Source organism: Epinephelus lanceolatus, chromosome 14, assembly GCF_041903045.1.
Source record: "Epinephelus lanceolatus isolate andai-2023 chromosome 14, ASM4190304v1, whole genome shotgun sequence".
NCBI classification, from domain to species: Eukaryota; Metazoa; Chordata; class Actinopteri; order Perciformes; family Serranidae; genus Epinephelus; species Epinephelus lanceolatus.
The window spans coordinates 31,897,195-31,917,884 of record NC_135747.1 but is presented as its reverse complement, the minus strand read 5'-3'; the positions used below and the strand labels follow the sequence as shown (position 1 = coordinate 31,917,884).

The 20,690-nt window shown below is 42.3% G+C and overlaps 1 protein-coding gene across 5 annotated transcripts in view; it reads left to right on the top strand.

Annotated features, from left to right (window-relative positions):
* nalcn (sodium leak channel, non-selective) overlaps positions 1-20,690 on the top strand; it is a 115,930-nt gene that overhangs the window by 78,320 nt on the left and 16,920 nt on the right. For all 5 annotated transcript variants that reach the window (XM_033617623.2, XM_078174638.1, XM_033617624.2 and 2 more), the window contains 10 exons: positions 11,082-11,218; positions 12,532-12,673; positions 12,877-12,950; positions 16,609-16,710; positions 16,804-16,873; positions 18,451-18,542; positions 19,164-19,286; positions 19,584-19,640; positions 20,155-20,275; positions 20,367-20,498. In XM_033617623.2, the coding sequence (XP_033473514.1) occupies positions 11,082-11,218; positions 12,532-12,673; positions 12,877-12,950; positions 16,609-16,710; positions 16,804-16,873; positions 18,451-18,542; positions 19,164-19,286; positions 19,584-19,640; positions 20,155-20,275; positions 20,367-20,498 (1,050 nt within the window). The remainder of the gene's footprint in view (positions 1-11,081; positions 11,219-12,531; positions 12,674-12,876; positions 12,951-16,608; positions 16,711-16,803; positions 16,874-18,450; positions 18,543-19,163; positions 19,287-19,583; positions 19,641-20,154; positions 20,276-20,366; positions 20,499-20,690) is intronic.

Below are 20,690 nucleotides of genomic sequence, written 5' to 3'. Positions count from 1 at the left end.
TCAACTTAACAGCAGCTTCCTGTTTTTGCTGCCCTCCACTGGTTTACTGTCACCTTGCTATAGGTGTGGTCAGTACACCTTGACATCACTGTTAGGAGTGATTACAAGAGAAACAAATCTCAACCTGAGTGGTTTTCGGCCTGTTATTAGCAAATGTTGACCTGTTCTCTACACATGACATGTATTGCACGTCTGTCCGTCCTAAAAGAGGGATCCCTCCTCAGTTGCTCTGACTCAGGTTTCTACAGTTTTTTCACCATTAAAGGTTTTTTTTGGGGAGGTTTTCTTTATCAGTTGTGAGGGTCTAATGGACAGTGGGATGTCGTATGCTGTAAAGCCCTCTGAGGCAAACTGTGATTTGTGGTATTGGGCTTTATAAATAAAACTGAACTGGATTTGACTAAATATTATAAACTTAAAGGACCTGTTACTACCTTATGGTATCTCTCATGGTCTGCTTTATGATGACCTTGAGGATGAAAGTCAACTTTCATGCTCAAATTTGAAGGAATCTTTGTCAAAATTGTTAGTACAATTTTGTTGTGAGAAAATGTGTAGTGCAAATATGTATGTAAATGTTTTGTCAGTTGATTGCACACAATTTAAGTATTGTATATTGTAACCGAAATAAACTATTCAACAACAAAATCAACAACAATGTTTTAATGTTAAGGAATAAGTATTGGTACTATTATCTGTTTTTTTAAAGGGTAACTTTGGTATTTGTCAACCTGAACCTATTGTCCTGTGTTTTGGTGTCTAGGTGACCAATTGGAACAACAATTTTTGAAAATGGTGCAGTAATGACAGAGACTGCTGCAGCTGGTAGCTCAGAAACAGGCTGCAATGTAGTCTCGTCACCAGACAATCAGAGATCTCCGCCTTCTGATAGTCTGGGGACACTCCTTTCTAAAGTGTGTTTAACACACTGGAGAAAACGGCCGGCAACAAAGCAACGTCTCTTGCATTTTTGATAAGGACACGCCCTCCCGGAAATGTGTGCTCCCCCTTTTCTTGTCCGCAAGGAAACAAACACACAGAGAGCTTGAAAATGGATGCCCAGAGATTTAACTCTGTTTTATTAAACGTGTGCTCAGTCCACAAGATTGTGGAAATGAAGGACTTACAGCAACTTTGCTTAAAACTTTTAACGCAGTCGGACTATGTTTACGAGCACAAGAGTTCAGCGAGCCACCAAAGGACCGCCCTGCGGATTTACTATTGGTTCTGCAACGTAGGGAGTTTTTTTAAACTCTGAAATTGTATCCGCCCATCTAAACACAACATCAGGGAGAAAGTCATCAGTCTTTAGTTAAGCAAAGCGTCTAAAGACTGACTTGTGAGTCTAGCTGCAACGTAACCATTTGAGGCATATGTGCATCATCAATTTATGTCCCCTAAAAGTGTTTGTTTTTGCCCCTGAGAGGCTCAGATTGTTATTCCAAATGTCTGACAACATCATGGAAAGGAGGCAGAGCTTTTTGTTGTAGATTAAGATAATTTTTTGTTTAACCAGAAACAGCCCCAGAATCGCTATTGCCAAACCCACCAGACTCCATTGAAATAAACATTTTTTATTACCGTAAAACAAACTTCAGAGTCGACAGAAACAAAATAAAACTCTTGGTTTGTCTTTCTACTGTTCCACCAATCAACAACTCTAATTTGGTTGAAATAAACTCTTAATTCACTCAGTTAGATGTGAAACATTGCTGGCTCTACACATGCTAAGATTATTGTGTATTTAAATGGAGTCTGGCGGGTTTGCTGATTTTGATTTTGGGGCTGTTTATGGTCAAACAAAAAGGGTCTTACCCTTCAACAAAAGGTCTGTCTTTGGAGGATCCTTTTCATATTGCTTTTACACTCTTATAACAAGCTCTTTTAGTTGACGTAAATTGATGGTGCGCATATGCCCAGAGTGGTTACATCGCAGCCTGTTTCATGACTGCCAGCTGCAGCATTCTCGCTCAGTGCTTTTGACACAGAACATGGTAAAATAGAGTCCAGAGTAATGAAGTTACCCTTTAGGTACAGTACCAATATCTGTCACTGTATCTGTCTCAGAAATCAGTTGTGCTTTATTTTAGCGGTAAGGAAACATGAACCAATCAAAGCAGAACAATGTCCAAAATCTGGTTTATGAGAGAACATACTCTCTAAATGCGTTCCTTTCATCCCTGGCCTGGCCATGCTCCTTAGAATTTCCCAAGGTGTTGTGATCAGATCTAATGTACTCTGCTCATGTGTGTACCCAGTAGCACCTGACCTTTGTTATTTCAGAGCCAGACCCACAATGGCCCTCAGCAAGGATTTCTTCTGCACACACTCATGGATAATTGTTGGTATAAACATCAGATCCCCAGATTATCCAACCATGTGAGGTTCAGTTAAAAGCTTCAGGAATGATAAAGCGGACTGCTGTGCTTCATAGCTCGTACCATCTAACCATACTGCCATCTAGTGCAAGGCCTACACATGCAAAAATTTGAATTATGAGTTGTTACTCATGGATTTATGGCTAGAGCGGACAAATGGGTGTGTGTGTGTTTATAATTGTGTGCCTCTTTGTGCCGCAGAGGTCTATGTGGGCATCAGTTGTGGTGTGATCGATGATGATGGATGACTACTCTCTCAGATCCCCAATATATTATCAGTTTAGCAGACATTGTGAGAGAGGGTTCGCTACCAGATGAACATCCTTAAAGAAACACTGTGGGGAGTTCCACAGGCCACAGACCGAGGGTGTGATGCAGCGCGGCGGTAATCAGATTGCTGCCCCCAGTGTGTCAGGCTTGTCAAAGCTGGCATGGAGAGAAGCATGGCAGTGACAGTGTGTGGTTGTCAGTTGAGTTGCGTCTATCCTCTTGTTCCATATTTGTCAGCTGAGGGGAGTATGATCTGGCGTCGACTGTGAGAGATCAAATGGGAGGAGAGGGAGGTGGGTGAGGGAGATGGAGTGAGCGATAAAGGTGGAGGAAGAGATAAACACATGGGGAGGGGAGGGAGAGTGAGGAGAACAGCAGGAGAGGGAAGATGGATGTTTGCTTTGGGTATAAATGAGGTTTAGGATGAGTAGTCACTGTTCCACAGCTGTGACAGGAACATACAGTGTCACCGTGGCAACAGTGACACAATTAGGGTTTTTTTTTTCACCAAATCACACCTGATTCATCTCAATATCAATGTGTGTACAAGTTTGTACATGTGCGTTCTGTCTGCTCTCTTCTCAGCGCTACAGCCACAGTGTTTCAGAAGGCACTCAGAGTTGAATATATATTTTGTTAAGAAGAATTTAGTTTGATCAAATGCACTATGGAGCGATTGTTTTATGGCTTCCCACCAAGGATTTCATTATTTATGAGTTAAACTAAAAGCCTGTCCTCCATTTACGTGATTTAATGGACCAAGGACTTATTTGGGGATTTAGTGGAGGAGAAGAAAGGCGAAGGAGACAGAGGGAGCAGAGAACAGAGGAGCGTGGCCCTTGGAGAATCCCAATACAATGTGTTCTTATCTTTTGAATGTCACCTTCAGTTTTCTATTGCAAGACTCTTGGAGCACTGTACCATGTCTCCGCCATGTACTAAAACTAGCAGGAACACACACACTTGGGCAAACACAGTCACAAAATTACTTGTGTATAAAACTATCTAGAAAAAGAAAAATATATACACATTGTTTGTTTATGCACATTTACACTTGGCTGAGATCACACAATTTTGCTTAGATTGTTGCTGTACACTTTCTCACTCACTGAGAAAAGCATTCCTGCAAAAGAATGGAAAGAAAAGCTAAAATGGAGGCATAAGATGGTATGTTAAGCCATAGATATGTATAATCATAGATGACTCATTCCTGTGGCTACTGTGCGTCAACGTCGCCACCATCTTGGGGACGTCACGGCCGGCTGGCTAGTATTGTTGTGTATGGAGATAAGTCTTCAGCAAACTTGGTGTGCTCACTCAAAAGTTTCAAAGTGTAATTGGGTGCCGGTCCAAAAAATTACAGCAAAGCAGAAAAACCTTACAGCACTCACTAATAAGTGTAATACTTTTTAATATAGTGGATTGCACAGCAGCAGTCGAACGGACGCGTTTCAGCTCATAGCCGTCCTCAGCGTTTGGAAATGGCCACTTTAGAATGAAAATACAGACAGTACTTACTGACCCTCGATTATACTCAAGATGTTTTGTGAATGTTTTCAACATTCAAATTCGTTATTCTCTGAAATAAAGCATCTGACAGCAATGCAGACAACACAAGAATTCATTTTAAAGATATACTATGCAGGATTTTCTTAGAAAAGCAAGTATAGTCATACAGAAGTAATCCCACAATCATCACTTATGACCCATGTGAAGTGTTTTTATGGTAAAACAATATTTATTAACATGTTAACGAATTAATAAGAATGTGGAAAGTCTTTGGCAATTAGCCCCCGTAGAGATGGTTTGATTTAAGGAGGGTGATGAATCCATAGTTGAATAGGGAACCCCCTCGGGGTTTAGACACTGATGGTGGTAGAGGTGATGAAGATGAGATGAGAGGAAGATGGAGAAGTGCCGATGATCTGGGTGAGTAGAGGAATGAGTCTTTGAGAGCTTGTCCTGGACTCTGGATATGATGGCTGGAGGTGAACAGGGTGGAGGAGGGTGCAAAGATTGTGCCTAAAATGATGGCTGACAGCAGCAGAAGAGAGAGCACATTTAAAATTTTGCAGTGGCATCCTGACTGGCACAGAGAGATCATGGAAAAGTTTGATTGGATAACTAGGAGTGAACACCCATAGTCAGCTGATTGGAGGGAGTTGTGAGAGTAGGATGGAGAAAAATGTGAAAGGGTGAGCACGATAAAGGTCTTCCTGATTGAACTTACGCTGAGCTTCATTTCTCTGACTCTGCCCTCTGCCTGTATTTCCTTATTTTCTGTGTTTGGGGACAGTTATGAACATGTACCCCCACAACGTTCAGGGGAGGTTTGAGCTTTTTAAGAATTAGCAACCAGGTGCTCGATTGTAAGCAGCAGGCATTGAGAGACACAGCGCCAAAAAAACGCAGATACAACAAGGTGAAATGCCAAACAACAGCAAATCTGGGGTTGGCATTTAGGCCTTGTTTCGGCTGCAGCCCATATCTGTTTTGGGCATATCCAAATTGTATGCAGATTGATTTGAAGAAGTCTAGAAACGCCACATGAAATGTGATTTTTTTGGCAAATATGATCCAAACTGCTGTGCATTTGGATGTGGTTTTAAACGCGATTCCAATCGCATTTCTACAGAGATGTCTTAGTCCGGACGTTCTGGCTGCTCAAATTTTTAAAGTGTCCTTGAACACAGCACACAACAACAAATCCAAAGTGACAGATCCGTGCTAGTACAAGCAGAACACTAAAGAGGACAACATAAGGACCAAAAGTCCGTGGACAGACGCCAAAATAAATCCACGTTGAAAAGCTACGTCACCAGCTTTGCTATGTAGTTACTGAGGCCTACGTCATTACCACAACAACCTGTGCAGATAGGTTGGTGATGTCTGGACACACAAATCCAATCTGATGACTTGCAAATAACCTTGTGGACAGTCTGCCTTAAAGATCTGATTTAAGGAATAAATCTGATTTGCCTGTAGTCTGAACGTAGCCTAACTTTCACTTTGACTTTCACTGGAGAGTGTGTTTAAAAAACAGTACCAACAATCCTGCAAAGCTCACTGTTAAGATAACTTTATTTGGCAGTTTAGTGTGCAGTGAGTACAGGCAGGGAACATGGGGGAAGTGAGGGAAACATCCAGTACAGGTTCCCAGCCAGGGATGTTGTGATGACTGTACGTGGCATGAGCCTTAACCACCAGGCATACATATATATGGCATCCACAGTTGCTCTGGGTGTTGGGGAAGCTATTAGAGGTTTACAGGCTGTGTGGTTTTACAGCAGCTCCGCAGCACGGCTCATTACCCAGCTAATGAGAGGAGAGGGTGACCCTGCTAACTTGCTCTCAGCTCTTCCACCTCTGGGTATTACAGCTGGACTGGCCCATGGTCGGGGGAACCCAACCAAGACTGTGAGGGAATGTGAATAGGTTAGTGTTTATGACAGGGACCTCATGTGCTTTCAGATTACTACTTGGGCTTATTTTACATTTTAGATTATGTGTATTGTTGTTGAGGGAACAAAGGTTTACAGAAGATTCGAGGAACACAAAAACAGCACATACATTTTTTTCTGCTGTGATGCACTACAGATAAGTATGTACCACGCTGAATGCTGGATTACGCAGAAAGTACGGCAAGGCTGTCGTATTAACACTGAAATATGCAGTCTCTCATCACACACACTCACACATGCACAGCTGTTGTCTGGTGCTGTTGCTGAATGGCAGGCTCTGATGTCTGAATGGTAAAATGCAGATGACTGTATGTACATCCTCCCACAGGCACTCGGCGAGTGTGTGTGGGCAGCAGTCTTGTGGGCGGCTGTTCATCAGCTCCCGATTGTTCCACTGGCTAGTCTCGAAGATATTCCTACTCTGTGTTTGCATGTCTCTGAGGTGCTGTAGCAGGACTGAACGGAGAGTTCAGAGGAATTACACAGGGGGGAAAACAAGTATTCACACTCTTATCAGAGTCAGTAACTAGTAGTGCTTGTGCTGTTTATGAGGGCTAATGCTAAAATGCTTAAATGAGGAGTGTTTGAGATAGATGGAAGATTTCTGGCTGTATTTGTTGTGCTGCTAAATCAGTCATTTCCAAGTTGGGTGCAGGGGTCAGTTGTAAAAAGGCTGCCTCCTCCAGCGTTCTGTTAGCTTACTTGCAGGTCAGCTTGAAACTGAAGGTTTTTAGAGTTGCATATATCAAACAGATAAGGGTCATACCTCCAGATGGGTTCGTCATGCTGTTAAGTGTCTTTGTCATCATGCTATCAGCATGGAGCTGCGTTGGAGGGAACTTATCTGGTCCTGCAGCTGTGAAATCAAGCTGTCATGACAGCTTGAGTGTCTTGTATGTCATAATGCTTATTACATGGAGGTACTAATACTGAACATAATAGTAAGTAGTATCATTACACAAGGGTTTTATGCCTTTTCTTTTTTCTTGTTTTAAATGCTTTTTCTCCCAGCTCATTTTCACCCCGCACTGTATCACCCTCTCCAGCTGCTCGTCTGAAGCCATTTTGTCGCTGACTATTTTATCTTCTCCCCATGCTCCCACTGAACTATGGCTATTCCTGAATTTGGTCTAATGCTAATGCTCAGCGTTGGTCAGGAAAGCTGTGGAAATCCCGGGCGGAAATCTCCCTAGCTCAGCCGAGCCTGAAATTGGCTTGAGTGGAGGGGGAAGCAGTGGCAGGTCACCTGAATGGGTCTCAAGGCAAAACACATTAGTCTCGGTTCCATTGTTGCACCGCCATACACTAAATCTCATCTGTGGCAAGCGAAGCAGTGGTTTTGATTTATCAAGCATTCACTGTGACATAAAGAGAAATACAGAGACATTTTCTCACAAACACACAGGAGCACACATTTATGTGGGAGTAGTGCTTAACCTTGAACACTTAAGCCCAGGGGTCACTTGAGGCAGCGGATACAAGCTGTATGGCAAACCTGTTGGCAAAGTTGCTACACATCCAGCAGCAACATTAGCATTCATTTAAAGCCTTGATTATGTCCCTCTGGCATATGATACCGTTCACAGAGGCTACAAGTAGTCATGTCATCCGTTGTTACAAAAATATTGATTATAGACACTTAAAAGGAACAGTGTGTAAGATTAAGGGGGATTTAGTGGCAGTGAGGATTGCAGATTGCATCCAGCTGAAACTTCTCCTGGTTAGGATTCCTTCAGTGTTCATTGTTCAGGAGGTTTTCACCAGGAACCAAATTATCCTCAGAGGTCTCTTCTCTCCAAAACAAATAGACCTGGTGATTAAAACACTGAATAAAGCAGGCTCACATTACAAACCAGTTTTTCTCTTAAGCTTTTCCTAGCACCTACCTGTTAATGTGTGCTCACTTTTTTTTCTGATCCAGACATTCAGGTCAAGGTTTCTACCGTGAGCTGAGGGTCTCCTCCTCCCCAGAATAAATTGACCTGGTGATTTAAGCCAGTAGAAACCCTGAATGAAGTCATAGGTTTCACATTACAAATCAGTGTTTCTCCTACGCTATTTGTCATTTTACAAACAGGCTAGCCCAGCACCTGCTAATGTGTGCTCACCTTATTTCTCTGATAACCTAAGATCCAGACGAGGTTGTTACCAGGAGCTGAATTATCTGCAGAGGTCTCTACCTCTTCAAAACAAACGGACCTGATTTAAACCAGTAAAAAACATTGGTAAAACACTGAATAAAGCAGTTTTGCATTAAAAGAAAAGTGTTTTTCCAATGGTGCTCGTAGCAGAGGGGATGCTAACTACGGTGGCCAACGTGAAAAAGCAAATGTCCCTATCTAGAGACAGACATCTCTTGACAAGGACCCGCTCCCTATGTAGATAGAAACGGCTTATCTTAAGGAAATGAAAATACAATGATTCTTATTTCCAAGTGATTATACACTAAAGAAAACATTTATTATTTTATCATATTCAGCTAATATACCCTCCCTATATCCCACACACTTGACATTTCAGCACACTGACAGAGAGAAATATTCTGGGTGCATTTAAACACACAAATGTGTACATAATGCATGATATTGTCATGCGTGCACTTATACAGGAGAGAGCAATTCCTCCTCTGTGACACAGCAACACCTAAAACCAATAATCGGTAGACAATAGATTTTCCTGGTAAGTGGGCTCTTGCATGTCTGTGTGTGCTTTATTGATCCCATGTATTGAGCAGGCTGAAGGCCTAGTGTGATCTGTAATCTATTGCAGCTTCCTAGTGCACCTATTTACCAGGTAAATCTTTTCCAGAACAGCCTCACACACAGTGTAAGTAATTAAGGATAATGTACATTTGGTACTGTAGCAGACACTTCTTCCTGCATAGGCTTCCTTGACTTTTTATGGTGTAAGGCGTAATGGCACAAAATAATCTAAATGGACCATGGTACCGTGGATTCCGATTTGTTTTCCTAGGGTAATTTAAAATTAAATTCAGTGCATCCTTTGCTTATTTATTTCCACAGTCAGTGGCTCCCCAGATTCCAGATTCAGCATATAAATAAATAAACGGCTAAATTGAATTACATGAATAAGAGTGCATCACTCACACTACAGCACTCTGTTTATGAGAAAAGATTTTAATAGCAGTTCTTTTTGGATGTTTAGTCTGTTCCTCTCCCCAGAGCAGCTCTCTTTTCTCCTCTGTTGGGAAAATGGAAAGGAAGGAAGAATGGCAGATTAGTGAGGGAAGGAGGCAACAAACAGAATCAGAAGTTAAGATTGTGAGACTGGGGCAGCCTTATATAAAGAGATGTGGCTAGATGCTCGCTGTGATGGGGAAGAACAAAGTCTTCTGAGAGGTGGAGAAAAGGGGGATGAACACAGCGAGCAATGAAGGACAGTACAAGGCACGGAAAGTTCGACTGTAATGGGATACTGCTGCAGATAAGGGTGTAGAGCTTCGGCTAAACTGTACATCTCGCTGAGTTGGCCCAATTGATTAGGACCTTTGGGAACAGTATGGTCCATATTAATTCTGAACTGTGCATGCATGCTTGTTTGTGGATTGTTGTTTGTGTGTGTTCTGCTTGGCTGGAAATTCAGCAACCAAATGAACAGGTACAATTCGAGATGACTGCAGCACTTTCTGCAAGTTTCACCCAGAGAACTGCAGCACTGAAGGAAGCTCGGTGCACTTTTATTTCCAATCCTATAGTGCTGAAGCAGATACAGTATAAGATGGTGTTTTGTTTATTGCTTTAAGCCATATTAGATCCATAATCCACTTGTTTCTGTATAATCATCCCTTAAGTTTTGTCTCGTACTTATCCTCCCATACTGTCTACTTCTCTCTTTTACTTATTTTAGTCTCCCTCTGTCTCTGCCGCTTTCTATCTTGTGTCTATCTTGGGAGACAGAATATAGACAGAAAGCCTAGGCAAGCAAATGCTGCTACATAATTCCGTCTTCACAGTATGCCACTCACCACTCACCCACTCAGGGTAAAAAAGAAGCTCCAACATTTGAGTCTGTTCGAAAAACAAAATGGATAGACAGATTTCCATTCCCTCCTTTGTCAGGTCTCTCCTTCCCCCAACTGTTATCCCTCAAATACGAGGGGCTGTTCCAGTCGTTCCGGCGCTCGCAGTCAGACAAGCGCAGACAGAAATACCAATACACATGAACAGCGTGAAGGGACGTTTGCATTGCTAGACAAACGGCGTGACTGACAGAGAAAACATTCGCCGAGCCCAGTCAGTATGTTTCGCAGCGGTTTCCTGCCCTGAATGATAAGCTGCCATTCAACGTTGCCCTAAATGCAGTTCACTTCCAAGCCTAATCTGCAATGCATCAGGGGTTATCTCCAGGCACCCAGACAGAGAATACCTGCGAGGGGATTTCAATCAGCCTCCCCCATATGTAATTAAATGGAAATAATTGGTTTCATTCCCTTTGTCATCTTTTTTTTTTATTCCACCAGCCTGTGCCACAGAGCTAGGCCTGCACACATGCACATTATTCCAACTGTCGCTTTCTTTTCTCCATTAACCACTCCAAAGTAATCTTTCCTTTTTCTTTTGTTGCCTTCTCCATTCTTTTCTGAAAGTAAGTGGGATCTCATCCTAAATGTGGTTGTCTGTACTGTATGTGCTGTGTGTGTTGTAGGTAGGTGTGTTGCTGCCATCATCAGGCAGAAACATAAAGCTGCACTCTCCAGTCTGTGATAAAACCTCTGCATTTCACAGTTGTCTCTCGCAATACCGGGCTTAGTCTTGTGCTTTTTCTCCTTAAATACCAAGGATGGCTTCATGCAGCTCTCAAAATCCCCAAACTGTTCACACCCAGACTACAGTAACAGTGTCCTTCTTCCCTTTGTATCTTATTTTAATCACTGCCTTTCCCCTTTCACTGTATCTTGTCTTGCTCCTCTGTACCCTGCCTGAACTGGTTCTCTCACCCCCTCGTCTTTCAGCTCAAGCAAAGCGAAGCCAATGCCGACACCAAAGAGAAGCTCCCTCTGCGACTCAGGATCTTTGAGAAATTCCCCAACAGACCTCAGATGGTGAAGATCTCCAAGCTCCCATCTGATTTCACAGTGCCCAGGATCAGGTACACACAGCCACACACACACCAAGTCAATTCATAAAGCATGCAGTTTTTGAGGTATGCACTGTATATAGACCGAAATGTCTCCAGTTAGTTTAATAAAAATCGTTAGAGGAGCAGTTTGTAGAGTTTAGTGGCGTCTAGTGTGGAGAACTGCAGATTGAAACCAGCTGAAACTCTTCCAATGTGCCAAGTGTGAACTCCTAGTTAGGATTCTTTTAATGTTCATTAATCAGGAGGTTTTTAATGGGAGCTGAGCTATCCACAGAGGTCTCTTCCTCTCCAACATCAGCCACAAAAGGTGATTAAAACTGGTAAAAACACTTAATAAAGCAGTTTAACGTTACAAATCAGCGCTACTCAGACGCTGTTCAGGGCGTTGCAGACAGCACCTGCTAATGTGCTCTCACCTTTATTCTCTGATAACTTAAGATCCTGACGTTCAGAAGGTTTTTACCAGGTGATCAAAACCGGTAAACAACACTGAATAAAGCAGTTTCACATTTAAAACTCAATATATTTCTGATGCTGCTTGCTGCACAGGGGCTGCTAACTACTGTGAGCTTACTTAAAACATGAATGGTCCTATGTAGAGCCAGTGTTTGTGTCCATTCTGGGCTACTGTAGAAACATGGCAGACTACGTGGACTAGGATCCACTCCCTATGTGGATATAAACAGCTCATTCTAAAGCCCAGTTCAGACCAAAGATTAGCGAAATGTTTTAGAACATTGCAGAGAAAAGTCGCAGCGGTGTGAACTAGCCGTTTCATCACTACTACAAATACAGTAGTGATTTCCAGTTTATTGCAGTAACCGCACAACAACAAGCATTAAAGATGTCAAATCCTTTCATGTTGCCACCATTCTCCAGACATTCTCTGCAGTACTGACAACGATAAAGGGAAAGAACTGCAAGAAAAATGTTTCAGATTTGCTCCTGGTGTATAGCAACCTATAATGTTCTGCAAGGAGTCCCTTTGTGTCTTACAGTATGCCATTTTTAGCAGGAGAGCTGAACTACGTCCAACACAGTGGACCTCATAATCAATTTTATCATTTAGTTGCTGATTAGTGCACAGCTGGGTCCTTCGCTCCCCACAGAAATCCCCCTCTGCAGCCCATCTGCCAGGCTGCTGCAGCAAGAGCTTCCTCTGACATACTTTGCTGCTGAATTTGTACCGAGGTTGTTTGGTTTGGTGTTGTAATACAACTGTGATTATGCCGTCTATTTTTAAGCACAGGGAGTTCTTCAGTGGAAAGCAATGCATTACAATTCATTACATTTGTGTGTGCGCTCTTTGTTGTGTCCTCCAGGGAGAGTTTTATGAAGCAGTTCATTGATCGTCAGCAGCAGGACACCAGTTGTTTGTTCCGGCGTCTCCCCTCCGCTTCATCCTCCTCCTGTGACCACTCCAAACGCTCAGCCATTGAAGACAACAAGTATATCGACCAAAAGGTACTGTCACACACTCGTTCTCTTACTCACACACACACAGAAAAGGGATAGGACAGTGACAGCTTCATTTTCATGACTATATATACACACACAGAAGATAAACTATAGCAATAGAAAGTACAGTATCGGTAGCAATGTGTTGGATTGCACAGTATATTTAAAAAAACTACCAACAAATGGACTCTCACAATGTTCTTTCTCAGCTCCGCAGGTCAATATTTAGCATCCGAGCTCGTAACCTCCTGGAAAAAGAAAACACTATCAATAAAATCCTACGGTAAGACACATCTACCTCCCAGTCCCTACTGAACATGGTTCTAGTGATTTGCAGGTCAGTTTTAACTTTTAAGTGAGTTAAATTTCAGTTTTATTGTTTTTTTAAAGGGACAGTTCACCCCAAAATCCAAAGTACATATTTTTCTTCCTACCTGTAGTGTTATCTGTCATCTAGATTGTTTCATTGTGAGTTGCAGAGTGTTAGAGATATCGGCCGTAGAGATTTCTGCCTTCCCTCAAACATAATGGGACTAGATGGCACTCAGTTTGTGGTGCTCAAAGCGCCAAAAAAACATACATTTGAAAACTCAACAGCAATGTCTCTTTCCAGAAATCATGACCCGGTCACTCAAGATAATCCACACTTGTTGTGATTAATTTCATGTAGCAGCTGTTTTCTTTCTACTGAACTACAGAAGGAAGAGTTTACCTACTGTTAGCTAACACCAGCACCACTGAGCTTGCTAACATTATAGCTCAGCCCGAGGAGGAGGCCATTTATGTTTAGGAGCTAGGGTTGCAGCGATATACCGGTTTCAAGGTATAACTATATATAGAGGTTGACGGTTATCATACCATGAACATTTGCTTATCTTACTATATAATGACGAAAACTCTGTCTGTGTGGCTGTTCCATGTTTTTCTCCTCACTGACTTGGTCAATCCATGTGAAATTTGGCACAGTGGTAGAGGGTCATGGGAGGATGCGAATGCAGCAATATTACATCAGTTGGCCAGAGGGGGGCGCTATAGCAACCGATTGAAATTGCAAACTTTGAATGGGCATATCTCATTCCTCGTATGTCATAGAGACATGAAACTTTGCACAGAGATGCCTCTCCTCACGAGGAACACATTTGGTTATATAGATTTTCCACCATTTCGAATTTTTTGAAAAACACTTCAAATCGATCTCTTCCTAGGAAGTTTGACCGATCTGCATGAAACTCGGTGAACATAATCTAGGGACCAATATCTAAAGTTCCCTCTTGGCAAAAGTTGAAAAACTTACTAAAACTGAGCTTCTATAAGGCAATGAATATTGCGGAGACCATGGCTCATCACATAAAGGTGTATAACATCTCAAGGGTTTCACCCATCACCACGCAACTTTGTAGGCATATGACCACACATAATCTGAGGGAACCCCTCCATTATTGACCCCATCAAACAAAATGGGGGCGCTAGAGAGCTAATTTCTTATCTAGGCCTAACCGCCATATCAATTTTTACTAAACTTGGTAGATATGTAGAACAGGACGCCTCAAGGTGACTGGAGAAATTTAACTCTAATTGGCAACTGGGTGGCGCTATAACAACAGAAAAATGGCTAAAATGCAACAGATCGCTGTGGCTGCAATCGTACTATCAAATTCACAAAAACTCTGTCTGAATACATTGCTCTTCTTAATGGGTTCAGGTGACTTTTTAATCTGCAATTTCCTATGACCTGTATCCCAGACACACACCATGTGAAACTGTATGTGGGCAGCTGTGCACTTTATGGGTATGGACGAGTCTACAATATTGAGAAAAAAAAAAGCAACTAGACGGACAATCTCCCCTTTATTTTAGTAATTTTCAAAGGGGAGACTTTTTATACATTCTTCAATTAACAAAATGGTTTCAAGTTTCAGTTATAGCAATAAAATGTTTGTTCAACCAAAAATAATCCTTCCATGTTTTTCCCTTAAGGGTCATCCTGACCAAAAATCTAAATTCTGTAATACTGTGATACAGTAAAACCACAATACTTTCTGAGATGGTTATCAAACCATGAAAATCTCATACCGCTGCAATCCTATTAGGAACTATTTTTGTTCAACCAAACTACACCTGCCAACTTTATCACTGTGCAGAGAGAAGTGAGCAATCACTCATGGGCAAGAGGCTCGTGCTCACGGCAGCGTATGATGTAAATGGCCTTTTCCTTGGGCTAAACTGCACCCTTAGCTAGCTCCCCACCGAAGTGCTAGGTAAGGTAGCAGCAGTACTTTACATAAAAAAAAAAGAGAAAATACATATAAAAGACGGGATAAGGTAGAGCAAGATAGGTTTTAAGATTTCAAACTGTATACTGAATCAGACAGTCTGACGTCCTCTGGAGGGCTGTTCCAGAGACGAGGGCCAACGACACAGACTGCAGCATCGCTGTACTTTTTAGTTCTACTCTGAGGGACATTTAATAGACCAAAGGTGGAGGATCTTTGGGATCAGATAAGTAGTCAGGAGCCAGTCCATTAAGAGATTTAAAAACTTAAAGCAAAATTTTAGAATGAAAATAAAAGGGAAGCCAATGAAGAGACTTTAAAGTGATGCGGTTGGCAGGTGTAGTTCGGTAGAAAGAAATAGTTCCTATATGAAACTGCTCACAACAAGGTCTGTGGATTATCTTGAGTAACCAGGTCATGATTTCTGGAAAGAGACATTGCTGTTGAGTGTTTCTGAATGACATTTAGTTCCATTACATTTTGGTGTGCACTGTCCCTTTAACAACATTTCACTGACTGTATTTCAGTGTGTATTAAGGCAACATTTTAATGACTTTTCCTGCTCCATCTTTCACTGTGGAACAGGAAAAGCCACTGCTGCTGAAATGCTGCTAAAACAGCTGTTATATGTAACCTAGATGTCTATAAAAAGAGTCACTCTTCAACCAAATCTCGCTCATTTTTGCAGCTTTGAACAGCTCCCCACTTTTATTAGTTGTTAGTGCTCCTTTGTTGTTAATTAGGAAAGCCTTTGGATCAACACCATCCTTGGAGAGATATGTTTATTATGCATCATCATGAAATACATCCTAGTCTTTGTGTGGGTGAAACTAATAATATGTGTGCATATTAGATGTAGCTGTGCTGTAACAGCACCCTGGCATTGTTAATGCCTCTCTGTCCAGCTCACACACACACACACACACACACACACACACACACACACACACAAAGACACACACAGACCCACTTCAGACTCATTTACTGTCACGATGAAGTAAATGGATAATTCGCTGTTCAGCATGGCAGAGCTGGCACTAAGTGTAGATTAGCTCGCCGGCACCGTGTCCAATCTGGCTCGCTCTCCCTCAAACCCACCCCCCCACCCCCCCTCTCCCCGTCCCTTATTCAGTCAGTCTGAAAGATAGACAGCATATCAGTAGTCATAACACGTTCTGTCTGGCCTGCGATCGTCCACACAAACACACAATTAGGCTCACAGTCGCACCAACATCGGCAAACATGCACACAGTCCAGCATACGCAGGCACTCATGCGTACTTACTGCCAATAAACAAGTAATCGCTCAGAGTCTCCATAAATGATTAAAGTACACACACTGCCAGTGCCCACAGTGTCATTAGCTCTGTTCTGGTACATGACTCTGCAGTTAGCCAGAACAGACAGGAATGCCCACACTCACTCACTTACACACACACACACACACTGACTAATGGAATGATTGGAACCTGTTTCAAAATAACAGTCTGCATCGCCACTCTCATGAGCCCAGAATGATGAAGGTTGAAGATAGCTCGTTAGGCAGGAAGATGGACCACATCCAGCTGTGTGGCGGTTGCCAGCTGGTGACCTCACACACTGATATTTTTTTAAATCTCCATTATATTGATCACGAGGAGAGAAAAAACAACATGTTTGTGTTTCACAGGGCTTGTACCAGACAGCGTATGCTAAGTGGATCCTTTGAAGGCCAGCCAGCCAAAGAACGCTCCATACTCAGTGTCCAGCATCACATACGGCAGGAGCGCAGGTCTGACCACACACACACACACACACACACACACACTCATACAGAAATTCAAGCAAGTGCTATGCAATATCTGTCTGCTCTTTGTACCTGCAGATCTCTGAGACATGGCTCCACCAGTCAGAGGATCAGCCGAGGGAAGTCGCTGGAGACACTCACCCAGGATGTGAGCATACAGACACCATAATTACTGACCTATTGTAGTGTCTGCTTCAGAACTGCTGTTTTCAAACAAGGCTTAAAGGGATAGTTCATATTATTTGAAGTGGAGTTGTATGGGGTACTTATCCATACACAAATGTCATTCTGCACATGCTGGAATCTGACATGGAAGGTAGGTAATGTTCTGCTGTGGAGGGGTCAGCAGCAAAAGGTATTTTAGCCACCTAAAAAAAATCAATATTAGTTTAAAGCACAATTCGGACGGGAATAGTTTTACATGGGCACTTGGGGAAATGTCACTTTACCACAGGACATCGGTAATATTAATGGCCAATTCGCAGGGGATAAGAAATATCAGTAAAACTACCACAAGTGGGAGAGGTAAATCCATTCATGCACCGCCGTCCCCTCCTGTCGTCATGTGCGTATGACGTTGCTTCCTGGCGTACCACACTCCTTCCAGGCAAAACACAGAAGATGGGACCTTCTTTTGGTTTTGAATCATGTTCGTCGTAGGCCCACAGTACCTGAGGTTTCACACGGACTTTTCCGACTGTGAAGTGCAAAACAGAGTGCTTCTTCAAGAGCCTCCGTGCTTGAAAATCTGCAAAAAAACACTTTTAAACAGGATATGACGAAATATCCACACACATATTTACTGCTGGTCTGTTCGCATGGGATTAGTATTACCTGAGGTAATTTTCCAGGACCCTAAGTCGCGGTAATCTTTACTGACATTGTGCGATAATGATTACTGACATGGCACATTCGGATGGGACTAAAATCTCTGGTAATTATTACTTTACCCCACGTACCTATGTAAAACTAATCCCGTCCAAATAGTGTATGCTACATTGAGAATATTTTCACCATTTTACCTTGCAGTTAGACAGTGATTTCCAATGGAAAAAATAAGCCATTATATCACTCTCCTCAAAGCCAGACTCCATTGAGAAAAACAGTGATTTAGCATTGCTGAACACAGGAAGTGCTGGTCTACTGCTGCCTCAAACACTTATTTGGTTTGTGTTGTGTGACTTTGGTGTTTAAAAGGGTTAATCCAGATTCACCAAAGTTGCACAAAAACACAAATTAACTAACTGATCAAAGCAGCGGTAGCCCAGCAGCTTCTGCAGGCTTAAATTACTGTTTTTGTCAATGGAGTCTGGTGACTTTGATGAGAGAATAGGTGGGGAATTGAAGCTGTTAACAAGTTCCCTGTCGGAACAGGCTGTCTGATGGAAAGGTAAAACTGTGAAAATACTGTCAATATAGCGTACACTTAAAGTCATGTTGATTTTTTTTTTTTTTGTTAGGATTCTTTTTAGGTGGCTAAAATACAATTTGTTGCTGCCCCCATCCACAGCAGTACATTACTTAGCTTCTGTGTCGGACTCCAGCCTGCTTCTCCAAACTTGGGGCGTGTTGACTGACATCTACTATATGTCATACACTGACTATGGATAAGTATGCCATATAACCCCACTGTAAAAAATCCAAATTATTTCTTGATGTTGCTTATGTATTCCACCACCAGTATTCATTAAAACAACTTCATAACTTCATTGTCTCTTACTTCAGCATTCCAGTACAGTACGCTATCGTAACGCACAGAGAGAGGACAGTGAGATCAAGATGATCCAAGAAAAGAAAGAACAAGCAGAGATGAAAAGGTATTCACACACACATTGACCCAATATCACACTGTAAAGTAAATATCTCGGGCCTGGACACATGCCGCATTTTTGCACCCTCAAATCCATTGTCATCAGTGTAGATGTGCAGAAGGCATCTACAAGAGCGAGAGCAACACCGTTGTGGCACGTAAGCATTCCCAAAGCACCTATTTGTCAGTGGGTGAAGGCTTTATCCTGAGATAACCGCATGTCATATGACAAGGAATAACCAATCGCATCTTTCTTTTCTTTAATTAGTATCAGTCTATGATAAACATGGAGCTTACCCAGATACCCAGAGGTTGACATCTGTTCCACAGACAATATTTTAATACAACGCCTGGAAGAAGATCAGCTCCTAACTTCAAACCTGCAATTTATGGTAAGTAGGTTAAGATACGGTGCTGGTTGCTTAGCAACATCAGGGGCAACCTGCCTCCGCGCCCTTGAAAGTTGGCACAGAATAGGCACATGAGTAGCACCCTGCGCCCGACCTCATGTTTTCCAGGTAGTAAAAAATGCGCCATGTGTCCCTGCCCTTATGTTGTACACTCAGTCCTTGGTGTTTACCTATATAACTGGTGTTTGCTTCATCTCTGTGCTTGTTTGGTCGAGCAGAAAAGTCCAGGAGGAGGAACTGAGGGAAAATCATCCTTACTTTGATAAACCTCTGTTCATCGTGGGGCGGGAGCACCGCTTCAGGAACTTTTGCAGGATGATTGTTCGAGCTCGCTTCAATGTGTAAGATCGGTCTTGTATCTGTGTATGGGCTTAAGAGGATAAAGGCTTCTTGTGAATGAATGGTCACAAATTGGACTTAAGCATTTAGTTATCAATCAGTAAACTCCACCAAAAAACATTTGGCTTTATCCATGTGTGTGTGATTTCTTGTTCCAGTGTTGCATCACATTTTACTGTGTTTAATCTGCAGTACATCAGCAGCAAGGATGAATGTCTTTGTATGAGATTGTCTCATAAAAGCTTTATTTTCTGTCAAGATGTTGACGGTTTATTTCATTTGTATGAATTCATATCTAGATCCAAAACTGACCCGATAACAGGAGCAGTGAAGAACACCAAATACCACCAGCTGTAGTAAGTGCGATGAATTATTGATTCCCTCCCTCTCTATTGATCTGTCCGTTCTACAACAGTGGAATACTTATTAATTCTGCACCTTATTACCTGCCCGTCGCGCTCGCCCGAACCCTGTGGTAAGGAATGAAAATTGCAAGGTGAAGAGCTGTGAAATAGATTTCACCCATTATGCAACCTGATCGTAATTCAGCCGAGCACCGAGTCTTATTATTAAAGTGAGAGGCAGTGCTTTGTATCAGATACTGTTGGTGCCAGGGGATTTTCACTGACATCCCATTGAAGAACAGATTGGGCTGCTCGCACACACACGCACACAAAGATTTATTCGCTCTCACTTTCTGATACCTCTCCTCACATATCCTCCCTTCTCTCTTTGTCTGCTCCCTCTCTTTTTCTCTTGAATTATCCCTGAGTATTTGCTGGTTTGCAAACCAAAAAGCTTTCTTGACCTACTTACTGTTTCTCTGTGTAAATTCCCAAAAACTCTGTGTTAATGCGTGTCTCCCTGCAGCGATCTTCTGGGCCTCGTCACCTATCTGGACTGGGTTATGATCGTGGTAACCATCTGCTCCTGCATCTCTATGATGTTTGAATCACCCTTCACCAGGGTCATGCATGTCCCAACACTGCAGGTATTGAAAGCAGATGGATCAATGGCTGCAGAGGCAATCAAGCAGATGCGTGATTGAACAGATGTTGTTAAACCCCTGCGCTCTGTTTCAGATAGGGGAGTACGTTTTCGTGATCTTCATGAGCATCGAGCTCAACCTGAAGATCATGGCCGACGGGCTGTTCTTCACCCCCACAGCTGTCATCAGAGACTTTGGAGGAGTCATGGATATCTTCATCTATCTTGTGAGAAATCTCGTCCGATTGAAGTGCAGCTTTATTTAAATAGAAAAAAGTCATTATGGTGAAATCATACTGGAAAAGTCTTTGAGGGAAGACCAATCACATGTAATTTGTCTCATTTAAATAGTCGCCAATGACTATAAATTACCTAATTCAGTTTGGTGGCCTCACTGTCCACATTTTTCACATTTTATT